This window comes from Polyodon spathula, chromosome 2 (assembly GCF_017654505.1).
Source record: "Polyodon spathula isolate WHYD16114869_AA chromosome 2, ASM1765450v1, whole genome shotgun sequence".
In the NCBI taxonomy this organism is placed as follows: Eukaryota; Metazoa; Chordata; class Actinopteri; order Acipenseriformes; family Polyodontidae; genus Polyodon; species Polyodon spathula.
The window spans coordinates 98,915,157-98,931,906 of NC_054535.1; the positions used below are offsets into that span (position 1 = coordinate 98,915,157).

The following is a 16,750-nucleotide window of genomic DNA, read 5'->3' on the forward strand; positions in this document are numbered from 1 at the left end:
CGTTCTCATAAGAGTCACTTAGCAAAGTGAAATTATAGTAAAGCATAGCTAAGGGGTGTTTAGGTCTGTTAAATAGACACCTGAATAGCCACTGGAGGAGAGTTGTAGCTTCACCTATTTACAGTATGTTATGTGCTGGTGCCACAAACCACACATTATCAATCAGTTCCTTTATTTAACCAGCTATAATACAACCATTAATAGCAGGTTCACACTGAGTGGTGTTAAAGCCATAGCAATGGCACCAGTTATGACCCCTCATAGTTTCTTTGTGCAGTTGCAGCATGGATCACAAATGTAAGCCCAATTCATATATTTCTATAGACAAGAATGAGGTCTTAAAAAGCATGATTACAGATAAGGAAGTTAACCAGCCATTTTCTGCTATAATTTTCATTTTTTCCACCACTAAAAAAAAAAAAACAAGCACGCAGGTGTTTAGACAAACTAAGAGCAAAAGCTCTGTTTGCAAAATAAACTGAATGAGGGCTTGCAATCGATTCACTTCTTTGCACTTGGTTAAAGAAAAAATATGTAATTCTTTCTTTCTGTTCAGCAGTTCTTCCTTATTATTCTATAATCCTGCAGTTTCAAGTGAAGGAAGTGTATTGATTTCACAACCAGAGCCCCTCAAACGAAATGTTTCAAGATGAAACACATCAATTTAAAATGCCAGCATACCACTGCATAATGATTAATAGATAATGTAAAATGTATTCAACTTGCCAACAATTGTTTAGCAAAAAGGAAAACAGCCAACGCTAGAAATCAGAGATGATTAAAGTGGAAACACATTGTGGTGAAAAGCATTTCAAAATGTAGTGTTTTACATTTAACAATGTGCCAATGTGGAAATAGCCTGCATTAAACACACACAAAAGAAACAGCAGAAATGTGTTTTATACTCTATAACTTTGCTTATCTTTGTGCAAATGAAACTGCAAAGTATTGGCTGCTAAGTGGCACCTGTTTTCTGCACTCGTTGTGGTTCCAGTCCAGTGAACTGAACAGCCACAGAAACCACTGTGGTACGTATGGGCAAGATTTTTGTATAACGAATTACTGTTTCATGGTATTTGCTTTTACTTGGTCTAACATATTTTTAGGAAGTGTTAAAAGATACATAATTTAGGTAGTTAATAAAATCGACTAATACTGTATGCTGTTTTGTGAAGTAACAGTAACTAACTTGATAGACCTCTTATACAGGCATTTGAGAGGTTCTGTGATATGTAATGGGGGGGTAGGGTTAAGTCAGGTATTAACAAGTACTGCTTTCTTTAGCACTACAGTTTGTATTTTGATTGTGTTCACAACTGGTAAACAAAATCAATGATAAAATTATAACAACTGATCAACAATCAATGTTAAATCATCATATTAATGCAGTAATTAGACAACAGTACACTCATTTACACATACAACATATCAGATGGTATAATCTGCAACAAATCCAACACAATATAAATACCTATCTTAAGAAAAAGAGCAAAAACCCTACTATATAGCAAAAACACCTACCAGCACTGGTGAACTCTGCTCCCTTTTTGAATTTCTCCAAGTTAACATTTGGGGGTCTGTTTGGTTTTGCCGGTGGGCTCCCCAGTGCAAATATATTAGGCAAAGTATTTCGTTTAGGAGTAGATGGGTCCTTTTTCTCTTCGCTGGTGCTGCCTGTTTCCTGAAAGCCGGGTTTTTTCGATATAAACTTAGGACCTGGAGGGGGCCCCCCATATTTCTGGTTTACTTTTGAAAGAAAAGCTTCCTGAGGGTGTATGGGTTTGTTGCTGCTTGTTGATGCTTCTTCCTTTTTGTTGTCATTGAATTTTGAATCTCTGCTTTCATTTGTAACAGGATCCCTACTCTTTGAACCTGCTGGTTTAAGGATAACCCCTGGGAAGGCCTTTGGCGTGGATTCTGTCACACTGCTATCCTTCGATTGTTCTTTGTGGACCTTGAATGAGCCTGGCTTTGGTTTGAGGGCAGAAGGGGGTTTGGGAGGAATGGTGCTTTTTGTATTGCTGTCATTGTTCTGAGAGTTTTCTGTGACCCACGGTGGCTTGGACACAGAGGGAGGTTTCAGAAACAACGATTTTTGCTCTTTTTCTGGCTGGTTCAGGTTGGTTGTCGGCTTAGGTACAAGTGGCTTTGGAAACATGGGTTTTGGTTCATTATCCTTCTGCACCTCTGAAGGTTTACCATTAAACTGCGATTTAGGAAAAACAACTTTGCCTTCATTTTGAGTATTAATGTTGTTAAATTTATTTATTGCAGGCTTAGGTTTTGGAAAAGGTTCCTTGAGATTTTTTTCACCAGGAAGTGACTTACAAGATCCCTTTGGAAACAATGGCTTTGGTTGTATATTTTTAGATGGATTTCCTTGAAGGCTGTTCTCTGTCTTTGGAGCTCTTAGTTTTTCAAGTGCAGCTTTTTTGGGTTGTAGTGAAGAGACAGGAGGATGGTCTGCGATTTTAGGCTGGCTGCCTTCACAGTTGAATTTGGCCATAATAGCCTTCACACCTGAGGCGTTGTCCTGCACACAAAAAGGAAAGAAATGATAAGAAATAAAATTGAGAAGTGGCTATGAGTCTGTGAGATGTACAGTGACTTCTGGATTGAAAGTGACAGCGCTGCTGATTGGCAGCTGACACGTGTGTGCCTTCCTGTGACAAAATATGTTGCCTTTTGAGTTCAGTCGTGGGTACACCATTGTTGTGTAAATTAACAATCCACTGCTCAGATTTCTACTTGCAGAAGGCTAATGGGTATTCTTTTTTTGTGCTGTAGTCTCTAATATGTTGTTTCAATTGATACATCATCTCATAGACAAGAGGGAGTTTATTATATTGCTCGGCTGCTTTTTTCATGTGATATTTAGCTGAGAACAAAATGACTCTTTCAGTTTTAAAAAAAAAACTGTTTAGAACATTACAGCAGAAGACATTTTGGCAGAAAAAAAGGCAATTTGGTCAATTATTGATTGAACGTGTTTCCTTCTTTTTTCTTATAGTTCATTTTCAGTATGGTAATAGCTTTTGAATTTGTTACCAGACATTTATTGTAGCTGTCCAGACTCTATTTTTCTTTTTTTTTTTACACATGGACATACTTCTTGTGTGAGGCAATTAAAATGTACTGGATAGAACAGTAGTTGATCACACTTGTAAAGTAAAATGCCCATTTAAATAAAAGCACACAATACTGTAGAGAGAGAAGAGTCAGTTTTTTTTTTTTTTCCTGTAGTAGGACTGAATCACAGTATGATAATACATTGTTCCCATAGTCTTTCATGCTTCAAATAAAAAGGAGGAAAAAATAAAATTATTAGGGTGTTGAGTTTGTACGTAAACAAGTGAACACACTTGTGTTAAAGCTTAACATTTCAACATCAGTTTACAAACCTAGGGGCCAGATTAAATCTCAATTCTGTGTGCCACCTTAGCTAGGTGGGATAAATATTGATATTTAAACACAAAGTCACAAAGCATTGGAATTGCTTGATATCAAAACAAAATTCCAGATGCTGCACAAAGGGGAATTTGCATTTCTCTAATTTCAATATTGAAGCATTCCAACTGGAGGCTGTATTTTGATCTTCGGTTATTGTATTAGTGAAGTACAGCAAAAACAAAGTCAACATTTTTTGTGCTCTTTGTGTTGCCTCTAAATAAATTTAATACCTAGGTTATCAACACAAACAATGAATAAAAAACTAAACAAAACCTTATTTACAATCAAAATTAAACCTCAACAACATAAAATATTTATATATATATATATATATATATATATATATATATTATATATATATATATATATATAGTGTGTGTGTTATTCATCTTTTTTACATTCATGAGAACAGCTATTCTAAAATGTTAAATCAATCTAGTCTATAGCCTGCCCATAACAACAAAAAGGGCTTGTATACTTCTATATGCTTCTAAATACGTGACTATTTCGGCGAGATGCTTCAAATAATAAATGAGTATTTGAGCAGTTTCAGACCCTTCTTTTATTTCAGTAAAAGTTGGTCTGATTTGTGGAAACCAGTTCCCTCCCAAAAGGTAAAACATCCTGTGTTATGTTCAATTTATCCTCCCATTTTGAAGAGTTTTAGACTAGATTTTTAGACTTAGACTAGAGGCTATACTGGGAGATATTTGTGTGTGTGTGTTACCAAGTGTGACAGAGAGCCCTGTGGTTGGTTCTTGCGCAAAATGTGTACAGCTGGGCGCGGAACAGGATATGCATTGCTAGGCAACCAATACTCCTTGTCCTATCGTAATATATATATGGTTAGATATATATCCCGATATATATATATATATATAATATATAATATATATCTCTCGCCTCTCTCCGCTCTCTCTCTAGCTCTCGCTCTGCTGCAGAGCTCTCTCTCTCATGTTCGGTGTCGTAAGATTCGCAGCGTCGCCACAGGCGTCGTCTGATGACAGACTAAAACCAACGTTTTTGCACTGATTTTGAAATAACCTTTTAACACAATTTTGAACAAATGGGGACGCTACGACCCGCTAGAAATGTGTTCACAACCCATAACTTAAGAACAGCTGCTGTGGGCACGACTGATAATAGATGCACATTTTACTCACTCGGGGTTGTGTGTTCAGCGAGTCAAAAACGGATGAGACTCGAAGGAGAACAATTTAAAGATTAACAATTGCTACGTGCTGGATTTCAACCAGCACAATACTTGTTTGTTCGTCCACCATTTGTCTGTCTGTCTTTGTTTTGGCTACTGTGTCGTTTTATTTTACAAAGTGTTTTTCGTTTGTTCAGGCTTTTATTTTCTGTTTGTTGATTAAACAGCACAACAGCACATTTCGCTCACCGTATCCCCTTGCAATGCTGTGTGTGTCCATTTCTGGTCTGACGTCACCACTAAAACCAGCTTGTCACAGGCACTTGTCAGGAAATAAGGGAAAATGAATGGCGCAAAGTATAGAGAAGTCCTTGAGGAAAACCTGCTGCCCTCTGCAAGAAAGCTGAAACTGGGACTGAAGTTCACCTTTCACCATGACAAGGACCCAAAGCACACAGCCAAAGCTACACTGGAGTGGCTAAGGAACAAAAAGATAAATGTCCTTGAGTGGCCCAGTCAGAACTCTGACCTAAATCCAGTCGAAAATTTGTGGCATGACTTGAAGATTGCTGTCCATCACACTCCCCTCAAGCAACTTGACAGAGCTTGAACAGTTTTGCAAGAAGAATGGTGAAATATTGCCAAATTGTGCAAAGTTCATAGAGACCTATCCCAACAGACTCACAGCTGTAATTGCTGATAAGGTGCTTCAACCAAATATTAACTCAGGGGGGTGGATTCTTATCCAACTTTGATCTTTCAGTTTTGTATTTTTAATATATAATTTTTTTCTCAATAAAAACTTTTTTTTCCCCTTAACAGTGTGGAGTATGGTGTGTAGATAAGTGGGAAAAAATCCTCATTTAAATGTATGAAACTCTGAGGCACTGACACAACAAAATTTGAAAAAAGTTCCAGGGGGTGTAGACTTTCTATAGGCACTATATATATATATATATATATATATATATATATATATATATATATATATATATATATATATATATATATATGTGTGTGTGTGTGTGTATATATATATATATATATATATATATATATATATATATATATATATATACATATATACACATATATATACACACAAATATATATATAGCTTGCGTTTGTTGTCATCAAGGAGGAGAGCATCTGCTCCGCAGAATAAACTACTATGGAACCCTTCAACTGCAAGACCGTGCTTGTGAAGGAATTGCCTAGCTGAGGCAGTTTAAAGAGGCAGGAGTCGCTGTGAGAATGCCAGGACTCTGGAAGCCCAGAAGAAGGTTAGTTTAGGGGAGGTTGATCCCAAATAGTGTATAGAGAGGATTTCTGTATTGTAGTAGGTTCCTGGAGCAATATGTCTCTTTTAGTGAGACTTAAGAACATAAGAACATAAGAACATAAGAACATAAGAAAGTTTACAAACGAGAGGAGGCCATTCGGCCCATCTTGCTCGTTTGGTTGTTAGTAGCTTATTGATCCCAAAATCTCATCAAGCAGCTTCTTGAAGGATCCCAGGGTGTCAGCTTCAACAACATTACTGGGGAGTTGATTCCAGACCCTCACAATTCTCTGTGTAAAAAAGTGTCTCCTATTTTTTGTTCTGAATGCCCCTTTTTCTAAACTCCATTTGTGACCCCTGGTCCTTGTTTCTTTTTTCAGGCTGAAAAAGTCCCTTGGGTCGACACTGTCCATACCTTTTAGAATTTTGAATGCTTGAATTAGGTCGCCACGTAGTTTTCTTTGTTCAAGACTGAACAGATTCAATTCTTTTAGCCTGTCTGCATATGACATGCCTTTTAAGCCCGGAATAATTCTGGTCGCTCTTCTTTGCACTCTTTCTAGAGCAGCAATATCTTTTTTATAGCGAGGTGACCAGAACTGAACACAATATTCAAGATGAGGTCTTACTAGTGCATTGTACAGTTTTAACATTACTTCCCTTGATTTAAATTCAACACTTTTCACAATGTATCCGAGCATCTTGTTAGCCTTTTTTATAGCTTCCCCACATTGTCTAGATGAAGACATTTCTGAGTCAACAAAAACTCCTAGGTCTTTTTCATAGATTCCTTCTCCAATTTCAATATCTCCCATATGATATTTATAATGTACATTTTTATTTCCTGCGTGCAGTACCTTACACTTTTCTCTATTAAATGTCATTTGCCATGTGTCTGCCCAGTTCTGAATCTTGTCTAGATCATTTTGAATGACCTTTGCTGCTGCAACAGTGTTTGCCACTCCTCCTACTTTTGTGTCGTCTGCAAATTTAACAAGTTTGCTTACTATACCAGAATCTAAATCATTAATGTAGATTAGGAATAGCAGAGGACCTAATACTGATCCCTGTGGTACACCGCTGGTTACCACACTCCATTCTGAGGTTTTTCCTCTAATCAGTACTTTCTGTTTTCTACATGTTAACCACTCCCTAATCCATGTACATGTGTTTCCTTGAATCCCAACTGCGTTCAGTTTGAGAATTAATCTTTTGTGCGGGACTTTGTCAAAAGCTTTCTGGAAATCTAAATAAACCATGTCATATGCTTTGCAATTATCCATTATCGATGTTGCATCCTCAAAAAAATCAAGCAAGTTAGTTAGGCACGATCTCCCTTTCCTAAAACCATGTTGACTGTCTCCCAGTACCCTGTTACCATATAGGTAATTTTCCATTTTGGATCTTATTATAGTTTCCATAAGTTTGCATATAATAGAAGTCAGGCTTACTGGTCTGTAGTTACCTGGTTCAGTTTTGTTTCCCTTTTTGTGGATCGGTATTACGTTTGCAATTTTCCAGTCTGTCGGTACCACCCCTGTGTCAAGAGACTGCTGCATGATCTTGGTTAGCGGTTTGTAAATTACTTCTTTCATTTCTTTGAGTACTACTGGGAGGATCTCATCCGGCCCAGGGGATTTGTTTATTTTAAGAGCTCCTAGTCCCTTTAACACTTCTGCCTCAGTTATGCTAAAGTTATTTAAAACTGGATAGGAACTAGATGACATGTGGGGCATGTTGTCAGTATCTTCCTTTGTAAAAACTTGTGAAAAGTAATCATTTAACATATTTGCTATACGATTTTGCCATTTGTATCTCTTAAACATTTAATCTCCTCTTTGAATGTTCTCTTGCTGTTGTAATATTGGAAAAACATTTTGGAATTGGTTTTAGCTCCCTTAGCAATGTTTATTTCTATTTCTCTCTTGGCCTTTCTAACTTCCTTTTTGACTTGCGTTTGCAGTTCTGTGTACTCTTTCTGCGTACTTTCTTTTTGGTCCTTTTTTAATGCTCTGTAAAGTGCCTTTTTTCGCTGAATATTTTTTTTAATTGATCTATTAAACCATTTTGGCAATTTAGTTTTACATTTAGATTTGTCTACTTTAGGGATATAATTGTTTTGCGCCTCTAGTACTACATTTTTGAAGAACAACCATCCTTCTTCTGTGGGTGTTTTCTCTATTTTACTCCAATCTACTTCTGTTAGTCTCTGTTTCATACCTTCATAGTTTGCTTTTCTAAAATTGTAAACCTTAGCTTTAGTCTTTACTTTTGGGGATTTAAAAAACACTTCAAATGAGACCATGTTGTGGTCTGAGTTTGCCAGTGGTTCTCTGACCTCTGTTTTAGTTATTCTATCTTCGTTATTTGAAAAGACTAAATCAAGGCATGCCTCCCCTCTAGTGGGTGCCTTCACAAATTGTGTTAGGAAGCAGTCATTTGTCATTTCCACCATTTCTATTTCATCCTTCGCGCTACCCACCAGGTTTTCCCATTTTATTTGGGGGAAGTTGAAATCCCCCATTAGTATGGCTTCTCCTTTGCTACACACATTTCTAATGTCATTGTATAACAGATTATTGTGCTCACCGTCTGAATCTGGCGGTCTATAGCATGCTCCTATTATTATGCCTTTTGAATTTTTGTCTGTTATTCTGACCCATATTGATTCGGTTTTATTTTCTTTGTCCAGGTTTAACCCCTGGGCTTCAAGGCTGTTTCTTATGTATAGCGCTACCCCTCCTCCTCTTCTGTCCTGCCTGTCTTTCCTATACAGTGTATACCCACAAATATTATATTCGTCCCCATCACTCTCAGATAACCACGTTTCTGTAACACCTATCACATCATAGTTACCTGTTAGTGCAGTAGCTTCAAGTTCTAGAATTTTGTTTCTGATACTTCTAGCATTTAGATAAATACATTTAATGGTTGTCTTACCTGAGTTGTTCTTGTTTTGATGCGGTCTCCCTTCTGTTTTTTTGTTGATTTCTCCCCCCTTCCTCACAAGGGGACTTGCACTCCCCTTGTGTGGCATACTTAATTTTAGCTTTGTTTTGTTTTCTTTATTAAAATCTGCATCTAGGATTACCATTGTTGGTACCCTAGCGTCATGGCCTGTGTTTATTAAATCAACACCCAATGCTCTGTGTCTCCCTCAGTATTATATTTCTATGTGAAGCACAGAACAGGCTACGATGGGAACCTTTTACTTATAACACAGGAAGTGAACTTACATTGTGGCAAAAATTGGGTTACCTTTAGTCGAAGTTAAAATAAAGCTTAACAAACAAGTGCATCCTGGGAGATCGATATAACAGAATAGCAATAGTTACATAATAAAGACGACAAGGATTTCAAACAGCATGATGGAGAGTTATTAAGATATTAAGAAAGTAAATAAGGTTATTGAGAAGGTTCTGGCTCCTATAATGGAGGCTACTGCAAATGAAAGAGGAAGAACAGAGCTATGAGCCACATAAGAACAGCTGTTAAATGCGATCTGTTTATTTAATTCGTTTTTTTTAAGGTGGAGCTGTTCTGTTTATTGTAGTCATCACCAAATAGTTTGCTGTGGGCAGGGAGGTATTGTAAATACATTTAATCACAGGTACAATACAATTGCTCGGCCCTCTAAAATACATATTTAGCATAACTTTAACCTTTGTTTAAAAAAGAATAAAATAAAAAAAAAACTTAACTAAAGCCTCTATGTCCACTCTGTATAAGAAAAGCGAGATGCATCAGTACATTTGATAAAAATAAATAAATAAATAAAAAACAAAAGTTTCAGGCAAACAAGCAGAATCCTTCACTACACATTTCACTTTCAATTTGAAGTACTGTATAAATTATAATATATACCAACAAATATGAATGTGCCATAATAAGATGGTTTATGCTACAAATGTGCATGTATTATAAACATGGTACAGTTTTTTAAATCTACTATGATTGAATAAAATATAAACATTATTATTATTTTTATTATTATTATTTATTATTATTATTATTATATTATTATTATTATTATTATTATTATTATTGTACAGTATTATAAAAAATACTCCACCCATTCCCTTGCAACAATACTGTTTTCTCTCTTTATTGTATTTGCTGAAAGATAACTCTTTCTTTTGGCCTCTACCTTTTGGTACCTTGTGTTATCTGTTACACTATTTGTTTAACTATCATCACCATTTTCCCGCTTGTCTTCTTAGTTGACTTACCTTGCCTTTTCTGCTGTCTTGCTTGCTGCTCAGGCAGCTATGCTCCTCCAAGTCTCTACTGCCTGCATTTGTCTACTGTACCCTTTCACAGATACTGCACTCCTGCAGGAAACAAAGCCCTTGCCTAATGCTAGCTGTTAAAGAGTTGTTTAACACTGTAATCAAAGCTCATACTTTAAATTCTGTATTATAATAATTACGAATAAATTACTATTCAAAATCCCACTGGTGTTTCTCATCTTACTGCAAGATACACTTTTCTAAAACAATATTACCCATAAAAAAATACAGTTATGTACTTACTATTGAAATAATTGCAGATTCAGCCAAGTGATAAACATTTTTTCCTCATGTATATCTATAAAGGGAAGTGCTTTCAACTTCAGCACACAGGATATAGTTACACATAGTTCTGGTAAAGAAATACAGGAAGTATCAAAAGGAGGAATTTGCACTTAGAGTAACTCTAAAAGTTGTATAGGGACTCTATCTGTATGTGGATTGCTCTCCATTAACAATAAAACCTCAATGGAAATGTAATAATAATATCTTTATGTAGCACCTTTCATAACAGACCACCATCACAAAGGTAGGGTGTGAAATGTGCATTATATGCAGAGTCACTTACAATAGGACACTGACTTAACATCTCATACACAGGATGGAACGCAAGTATATTAAGTGACTTACTTAGGATCACACAGTGAGTCAGTCAGTGGTAGAGGTGGGATTTGAGCCAGTGACCTTCTGGTTGCAAGTGCTGAACTTAAACCACTGGACTACACTGCCTCTTGTTTTTAAAAAAAAAAAGCAAATCTTACCACCTTATGTCCACAACACTACTCCAATGGGGAGACGAGCTAAATACCACTACACAACACACAAAGACTGCTGTTCAGCACCAGTTTAGCATAATGTTCAAAGCAGCAACCACCTGCCACCTGACATCAGTTAACCAAGAAAAACTGTGCCAATTTACCACCTCATGTTCACAACTACTCCAAAGGGGAGACTTAAGCCAAACACCACCTCACACCAGTGCCCATAAAGCAGTAAAATAAAGCCTAGCCAATACTGGTTTTCACTGGTTTTAGGCTTCAGAATCTATTCCAGTCAGTGGCGGTTATAAGCAAGTTTGACTGTAAAGCAATTACATGTTCATTAACGGGCACCGAAGTGTTTATTTTGTAGAAAAAGGGGGGCCAGGAATGGTTTTGCTTATCAATGTTCCAGCTCTTAAACATGCTGCATGTTTTTACGTCTTTCTAGATCTCTATCACATACCAATAGGGATAAGATAATAGAATTGGTATTGAGTGAAAATTATTGATCCTTTGCTTCTATCACAGGTGCTGATAGCTAATAGAGTGCATTTCCAAGAATAGCCTGTGTTGTAGCCTGCCAAGTTCATAACCAGCTTACCAACATACTTATTTGTATGCTGGGATAAAAGCCAGTTACTCCAATTGCTGTGCTGCCAACAGTTTATTTTGTCAGGTTATTGTCAATAGACCTTTAAGGTAGTTGCAAGCCTCTACACCAGTGGGCACCAATTAAATTTGATTGCTGGTCAAATGACCCATAGGCAGCCACAGAGCAGGCCACTTAAAAAATGTGTTGCAGTATGCACAAGCCATATCGGCTCGTCAAGAAATAAAGCTGGTCAAACAGGTTTAAAATAAACCAAAAAGTAACAATTGTGATAGTATGTCTTTGTTACCTCCAAATAAACATTAGTTTAAATAATATAGCATCTGTGTTGTATCTATTATGAGTCAAATTAGTTTAGTTTAACATTCCAACCTGTTGTAAGTGAAACGTAACTCAAAATGACTCCTAACGATAACAGACTTTATTGTACAGCTGAAAGACAAATACAGAGCTCGCTTTGACAACTTCAACATCCCCAGGTACGTATTGTTTTTGTCTGTGATCTGTTTTCAATCAATCCCGATGGTGATTTCTCATCCCATGCGATGCAAGTGAATCTTTGGAGGACTATCTACTTATCGCCGTCACATCTAATCTTCTAAGCTGATTGCAGAAGGAAAGTGCCATTTTTCTCATTAAATTTGTCATAACGCAATGAAGTATTTAAAATAAAATGGCATGCTACTTTTGAATTGCGTTTTATGGTACTATGCGTTCCATCCTGTCATATGAGGATTACATTAGTGCGTAAGATCTTATGAAACAGAAAGAAATGTTTCACACTGGACTTTGAAAACTTATTGTTGGGAACATTTCCAAGAACAAAACAACCTACTAATTTACTTAAATACTGTAAAACATTCTATCAGTGTTCCCTTTTGCAGGCTGTGTTAGAAAAGGTTTAAGGGCTGCTGTTTAGATGATTCAAATTGAACCCAATGGATGGGTGTCAGGGCTAGATGTTTTGCAAATGTAAACCTTGCTCACAACCAGTGAGCAAGTTTCAGTCATCAGCAATATACGTAAATCCATAAAGTACACTCAGAAAAGAGTAGGTATGAAAAAAACCTGCAAAAATGGGTAGCATACTTCAACCACATACTTCCCACTTCTAAAAATGTCTATGTGATTTCACAACTTTAAACAAATGGTGTTGAATTTGAGTTCATTAACCTATAGGGTGACCAGACATCCCGATAAAATCGACCTTCCAGTTTGTTTTACGAAAGCTGTTTGTTTTACGTTCTGTTCAGCAGCTTCTGTAGTAGCCTTTTGTTTAATGTGTGATTCTGAATTTGTAGCAATCAATCATATTTTCTTTAAGTCACAAGATAACCAAAACAACTACCACCATCTGCATGTACAGTTTCTTTGGGAAATGTCTTGACGCGATCCTCAGCCAAAATAGACTTTGCTTGTTTTGCTTTGTCGCCAATTTTGGTATTTTACATCCTATGCTGAAAACCAGATTTTAGCAACCTAAATCAAAACAATACAGCACTGCCTTTGTCCCACCTGCTACGTTCAGTACAGCAGGTCACTGGAAAGCAGTAGACGTGCTGATAGGCTGTTTAAAACATTGTTGTCATCTGAACAGTAAACAAGAAAGTTAACGCTTTGGAGTATTTTTTTTTATTTGATTATATTTCTAAGTTTTTGTTTCTGCCTAAGTGCAATGCACATAGGAAGGTGAAGGAATAAAAAAAGCCTATCTACAGAAGAAAGATACGTAGTTTATGTTGCTTGAGTTTTGTAGTAGTTCACAATGTTTATTTTCTCCCTCACTAACTGAACCAATTTTTCACTCATGCTATCTGGTCACCCTAAGCTTTAGCCAAGCTGCAACCAAGTATTCCAGCACTCTCTTGATTGTGTCCAGGGCAGACTGGAGGGAGGTTCCATGCACCAGGTTATCCAGGTAAACCAGACACTCGTGGGGCGGGACACCAACCAAGAATTTCTCCATGAACCGCTCAAAGGTGGCAGGAGCATTGCAGAGCATAAATGGTATGATCTGGAACTGCCAGAGCACCCTGCGGCTCGAAAATGCCCAGTCCTTGTGGTGCCCATTTCCAGCAAACTCACGACCCTCAGTTTAGCAACTAGCTCCTCCAGCCTCTCCTTCATCTCGTCCCACTAAGCGGCGATGAAACTGCCATCACTGTCCGTTCCTGCTTCACTTTGAGGCATACGCTCCATGTTCCCGCATCTGACACCAATGTAGCGTTGTGTGAAAATAAAAGCAGGCTCACATACAGGCAGTTTTCTGGTTTATTAACACAGACAAAAATTGAGATACCACTGGTCCATGGCAAAATAATAAAATAAAACTAATTATGTAAATCTACCATTACGAAGATAACAAAAGTGTAAAAGGATGAAAAATATATGTGCTGTGCAAAGGGCTTCATTATTTATGTATGTATGTATGTATTGCAAAAGGCTGCATTTTTTATTTTTAGTAGCGTCAGTATTTTTTATAAAACACCCAAACGGCAACAATTTGAAAAGGTTAAATAAAAGGGTGTCACAAATAAATAAAAATTATACAGAATGGAGGTCTCTAAACCCCTCGTGCTCATCTCACGGCTACTTCCAGCAGATCTCAAATAAAGGATTGCTTGGTACGGCCTTTTGCAATCATTAGGTACAGCTTCCATGCAAAAAAGCCTTAATTTTTGGTCAGTTGTACGGCTTTCTATCGTGACAAGGCGATTTACCCCCCCCCCCCTTTAAATTCATACAATGTTTTAGATGCACACTTCCTATAGCGTGTGGAATGTGCTGCTACGCCACATAAACCATGACAGTGGAGAGAGTATCGACTTTCAAAGCTGGGTAGAAAAACAGCCATTTAGTAATATGTACTTATTAATGTGACTAATACATTATTGCAAGTTTATTATGTTTGTGACAAGACAAGTGGAGTTCCCCTCAACGATGAACATCTGCGAACTGAAATGGAGAATTAGACCTAGCTTCCACCAGGAATAATTTCCACGCTTAAGGTGATCTAACATGCTGCTCTGTCAGAATTCTGCTCCCTTCTCTCATATCCAATCCAGAGGCTGCTGTAAAAAAAAAACTTAATCCAGCAGAGAGCAGTGTGATGCAAGATCGTCATCTCCTGATTTTGGAGAAAGAAGAGCAACCACCTAAAACAGGAAGTACAGTACAATAATAGAACACTTGCTGATATTGTTTGCTGTGCTTTCCGCAAAACTGTCTGGTTTTTCTTTTTTTCATGTCTGCTAAATTAACTCAAAAGTCTCGGTTAACATACTGCTCCAATGCAAAATGCTTACTATTAACTTTAACATTGTAAAACCTTTGAAGGTTTTAAGTTGGAGAAGAAGCATTAATATACATTACATTCTCCCTTTCTGTAAAGAGTCCATTTATACTGTAACTCTTATGGTATTCTTACTTGACTATGTCTGCGCATGTGAAATGTTTTGGTCTGATATCCTTTCCTTGTAACCGTCCCCTATAGTGGAGTTTATCTTATAATCTATTTGAGACGCTGTCACGGTGTGAGTGGTGTGGGAAGCAGTGAATGTCCAACAGCATATATTTTAAAACAGTCCCAATGGTAGGAGGGGTTTAAAATGGTGGGTTGCCGTCCCAACACAAACAGGTTCCAAAATAATAAAACAATCAATCCATTCAAGTGAGGGAAAGTGCAGGAGCTTCAGGTGCCCGTCTTGTTTGTGCGTGGTGTGGAAGTGCAGGAGCTCCAGGTGCCCGTCTTGTTTGTGCGTGGTGTGGAAGTGCAGGAGCTCCAGGTGCCCGTCTTGTTTGTGCGTGGTGTGGAAGTGCAGGAGCTCCAGGTGCCCGTCTTGTTTGTGCGTGGTGTGGAAGTGCAGGAGCTCCAGGTGCCCGTCTTGTTTGTGCGTGGTGTGGAAGTGCAGGAGCTCCAGGTGCCCGTCTTGTTTGTGCGTGGTGTGGAAGTGCAGGAGCTCCAGGTGCCCGTCTTGTTTGTGCGTGGTGTGGAAGTGCAGGAGCTCTAGGTGCCCGTCTTGTTTGTGCGTGGTGTGGAAGTGCAGGCGCTCCAGATGCCCGTCTTGTTTGTGCATGGCGTGGAAGTGCAGCAGCTCCAGATGCCCGTCCTGTTTGTGCGTGGTGTGGAAGTGCAGGAGTTCCAGGTGCCCATCATGTTTGTACATGGTGTGGGAGTGCAGGAGCTCCAGGTGAAAGTGCTGGCTCCTTGACTACAGCTCTGTGTTGCTCTGCCAATACAGAAACAAAACAAAACCACAAATAGCGCTCTGCCTGATTTATGTTTCAGTGTAAGGGTCTGTACTCACATAGCTGCACCCCTTTTGTCCTGCCAAACTCCTCCCTGTGATCAGCACCGTGTCACACTCTCCAATTGGTGTGCACAACACAGCTGATCACACTTGAGCTGTTCAGCAGTCTTACAGCGACGCCCTTTCACCTAGCTGGATGACTTCTGGTTCCATCCTACCATCGAGTCGTCCCATCCCTGTGAAGGCATACCACCACTCTTGCTTAGTGCCCTTCCAGCAGGCCTGACTTCTCATTCTTATTTGCCGGGACTCTCCTGTTTTTGGAACACCCGGGACAGATTTACTCTAGTATTTTGCTCAGAACTCAACTGTTAAATGCTTTTGTCAATAAACTATTAATTCCTGCAAAAGACATGTACGGTATGTGGTTACTGCAATCCCCATCTGTCACTGTAGGGTTTAGGACCACGGGGAGCCCTGTAGCAGGCATCCAGTCAGTAGTTGACCATCTATGTTGGCTGAGCATTCAATAAGCCCTCGGTAAAAAAAAAAAAAAGATTTGATCCAAATTTCAAGCTTCTTCGACCACAACATATTCTCACATAATCCTAAGCAACACTGGAAACTTACTTTCTGTAAACTTTGCAGGACTGATTTTAACGGTGGGACAAGGGAAAAAGAATGATGATGTTTGTGGTAAGCATGAGAGATCACAAAAACACCAAAGCCAGCGGCGCTCAGAAAACCCACGCTTCAATAAGTTCTTTCGTTGCCAAAGGAAAACAGAGATCAAGAAAGTTACATACACATTCACTTTATCATGTTGTGATTAGCCAAAGAGGTAGATCATTATCTTTTGGTGTGGCAAAATTAAATAAAGCAAATCCTCTAGTGCAGGGGTCCACAACTCTGGCCCTCGAGATCCATTCCAGTCCTGGTCTTTATTCCAATCTGT

The 16,750-nt window shown here is 38.2% G+C and overlaps 1 protein-coding gene across 5 annotated transcripts in view; it reads right to left on the reverse strand.

Annotated features, from left to right (window-relative positions):
- The window catches only part of LOC121304936 (FYN-binding protein 1-like), a 53,815-nt gene that overhangs the window by 27,069 nt on the left and 9,996 nt on the right, over positions 1 to 16,750 (reverse strand). For 3 of the 5 annotated variants that reach the window (XM_041236392.1, XM_041236382.1, XM_041236415.1), the window contains exon 2: positions 1,522 to 2,533. In XM_041236392.1, coding sequence (XP_041092326.1) covers positions 1,522 to 2,533 — 1,012 coding nt within the window. Of the gene's footprint in view, positions 1 to 1,521; positions 2,534 to 10,114; positions 10,324 to 10,417; positions 10,496 to 16,750 lie in introns of those variants that run through there. The other 2 variants (XM_041236409.1, XM_041236399.1) reach the window with 2 other exon arrangements.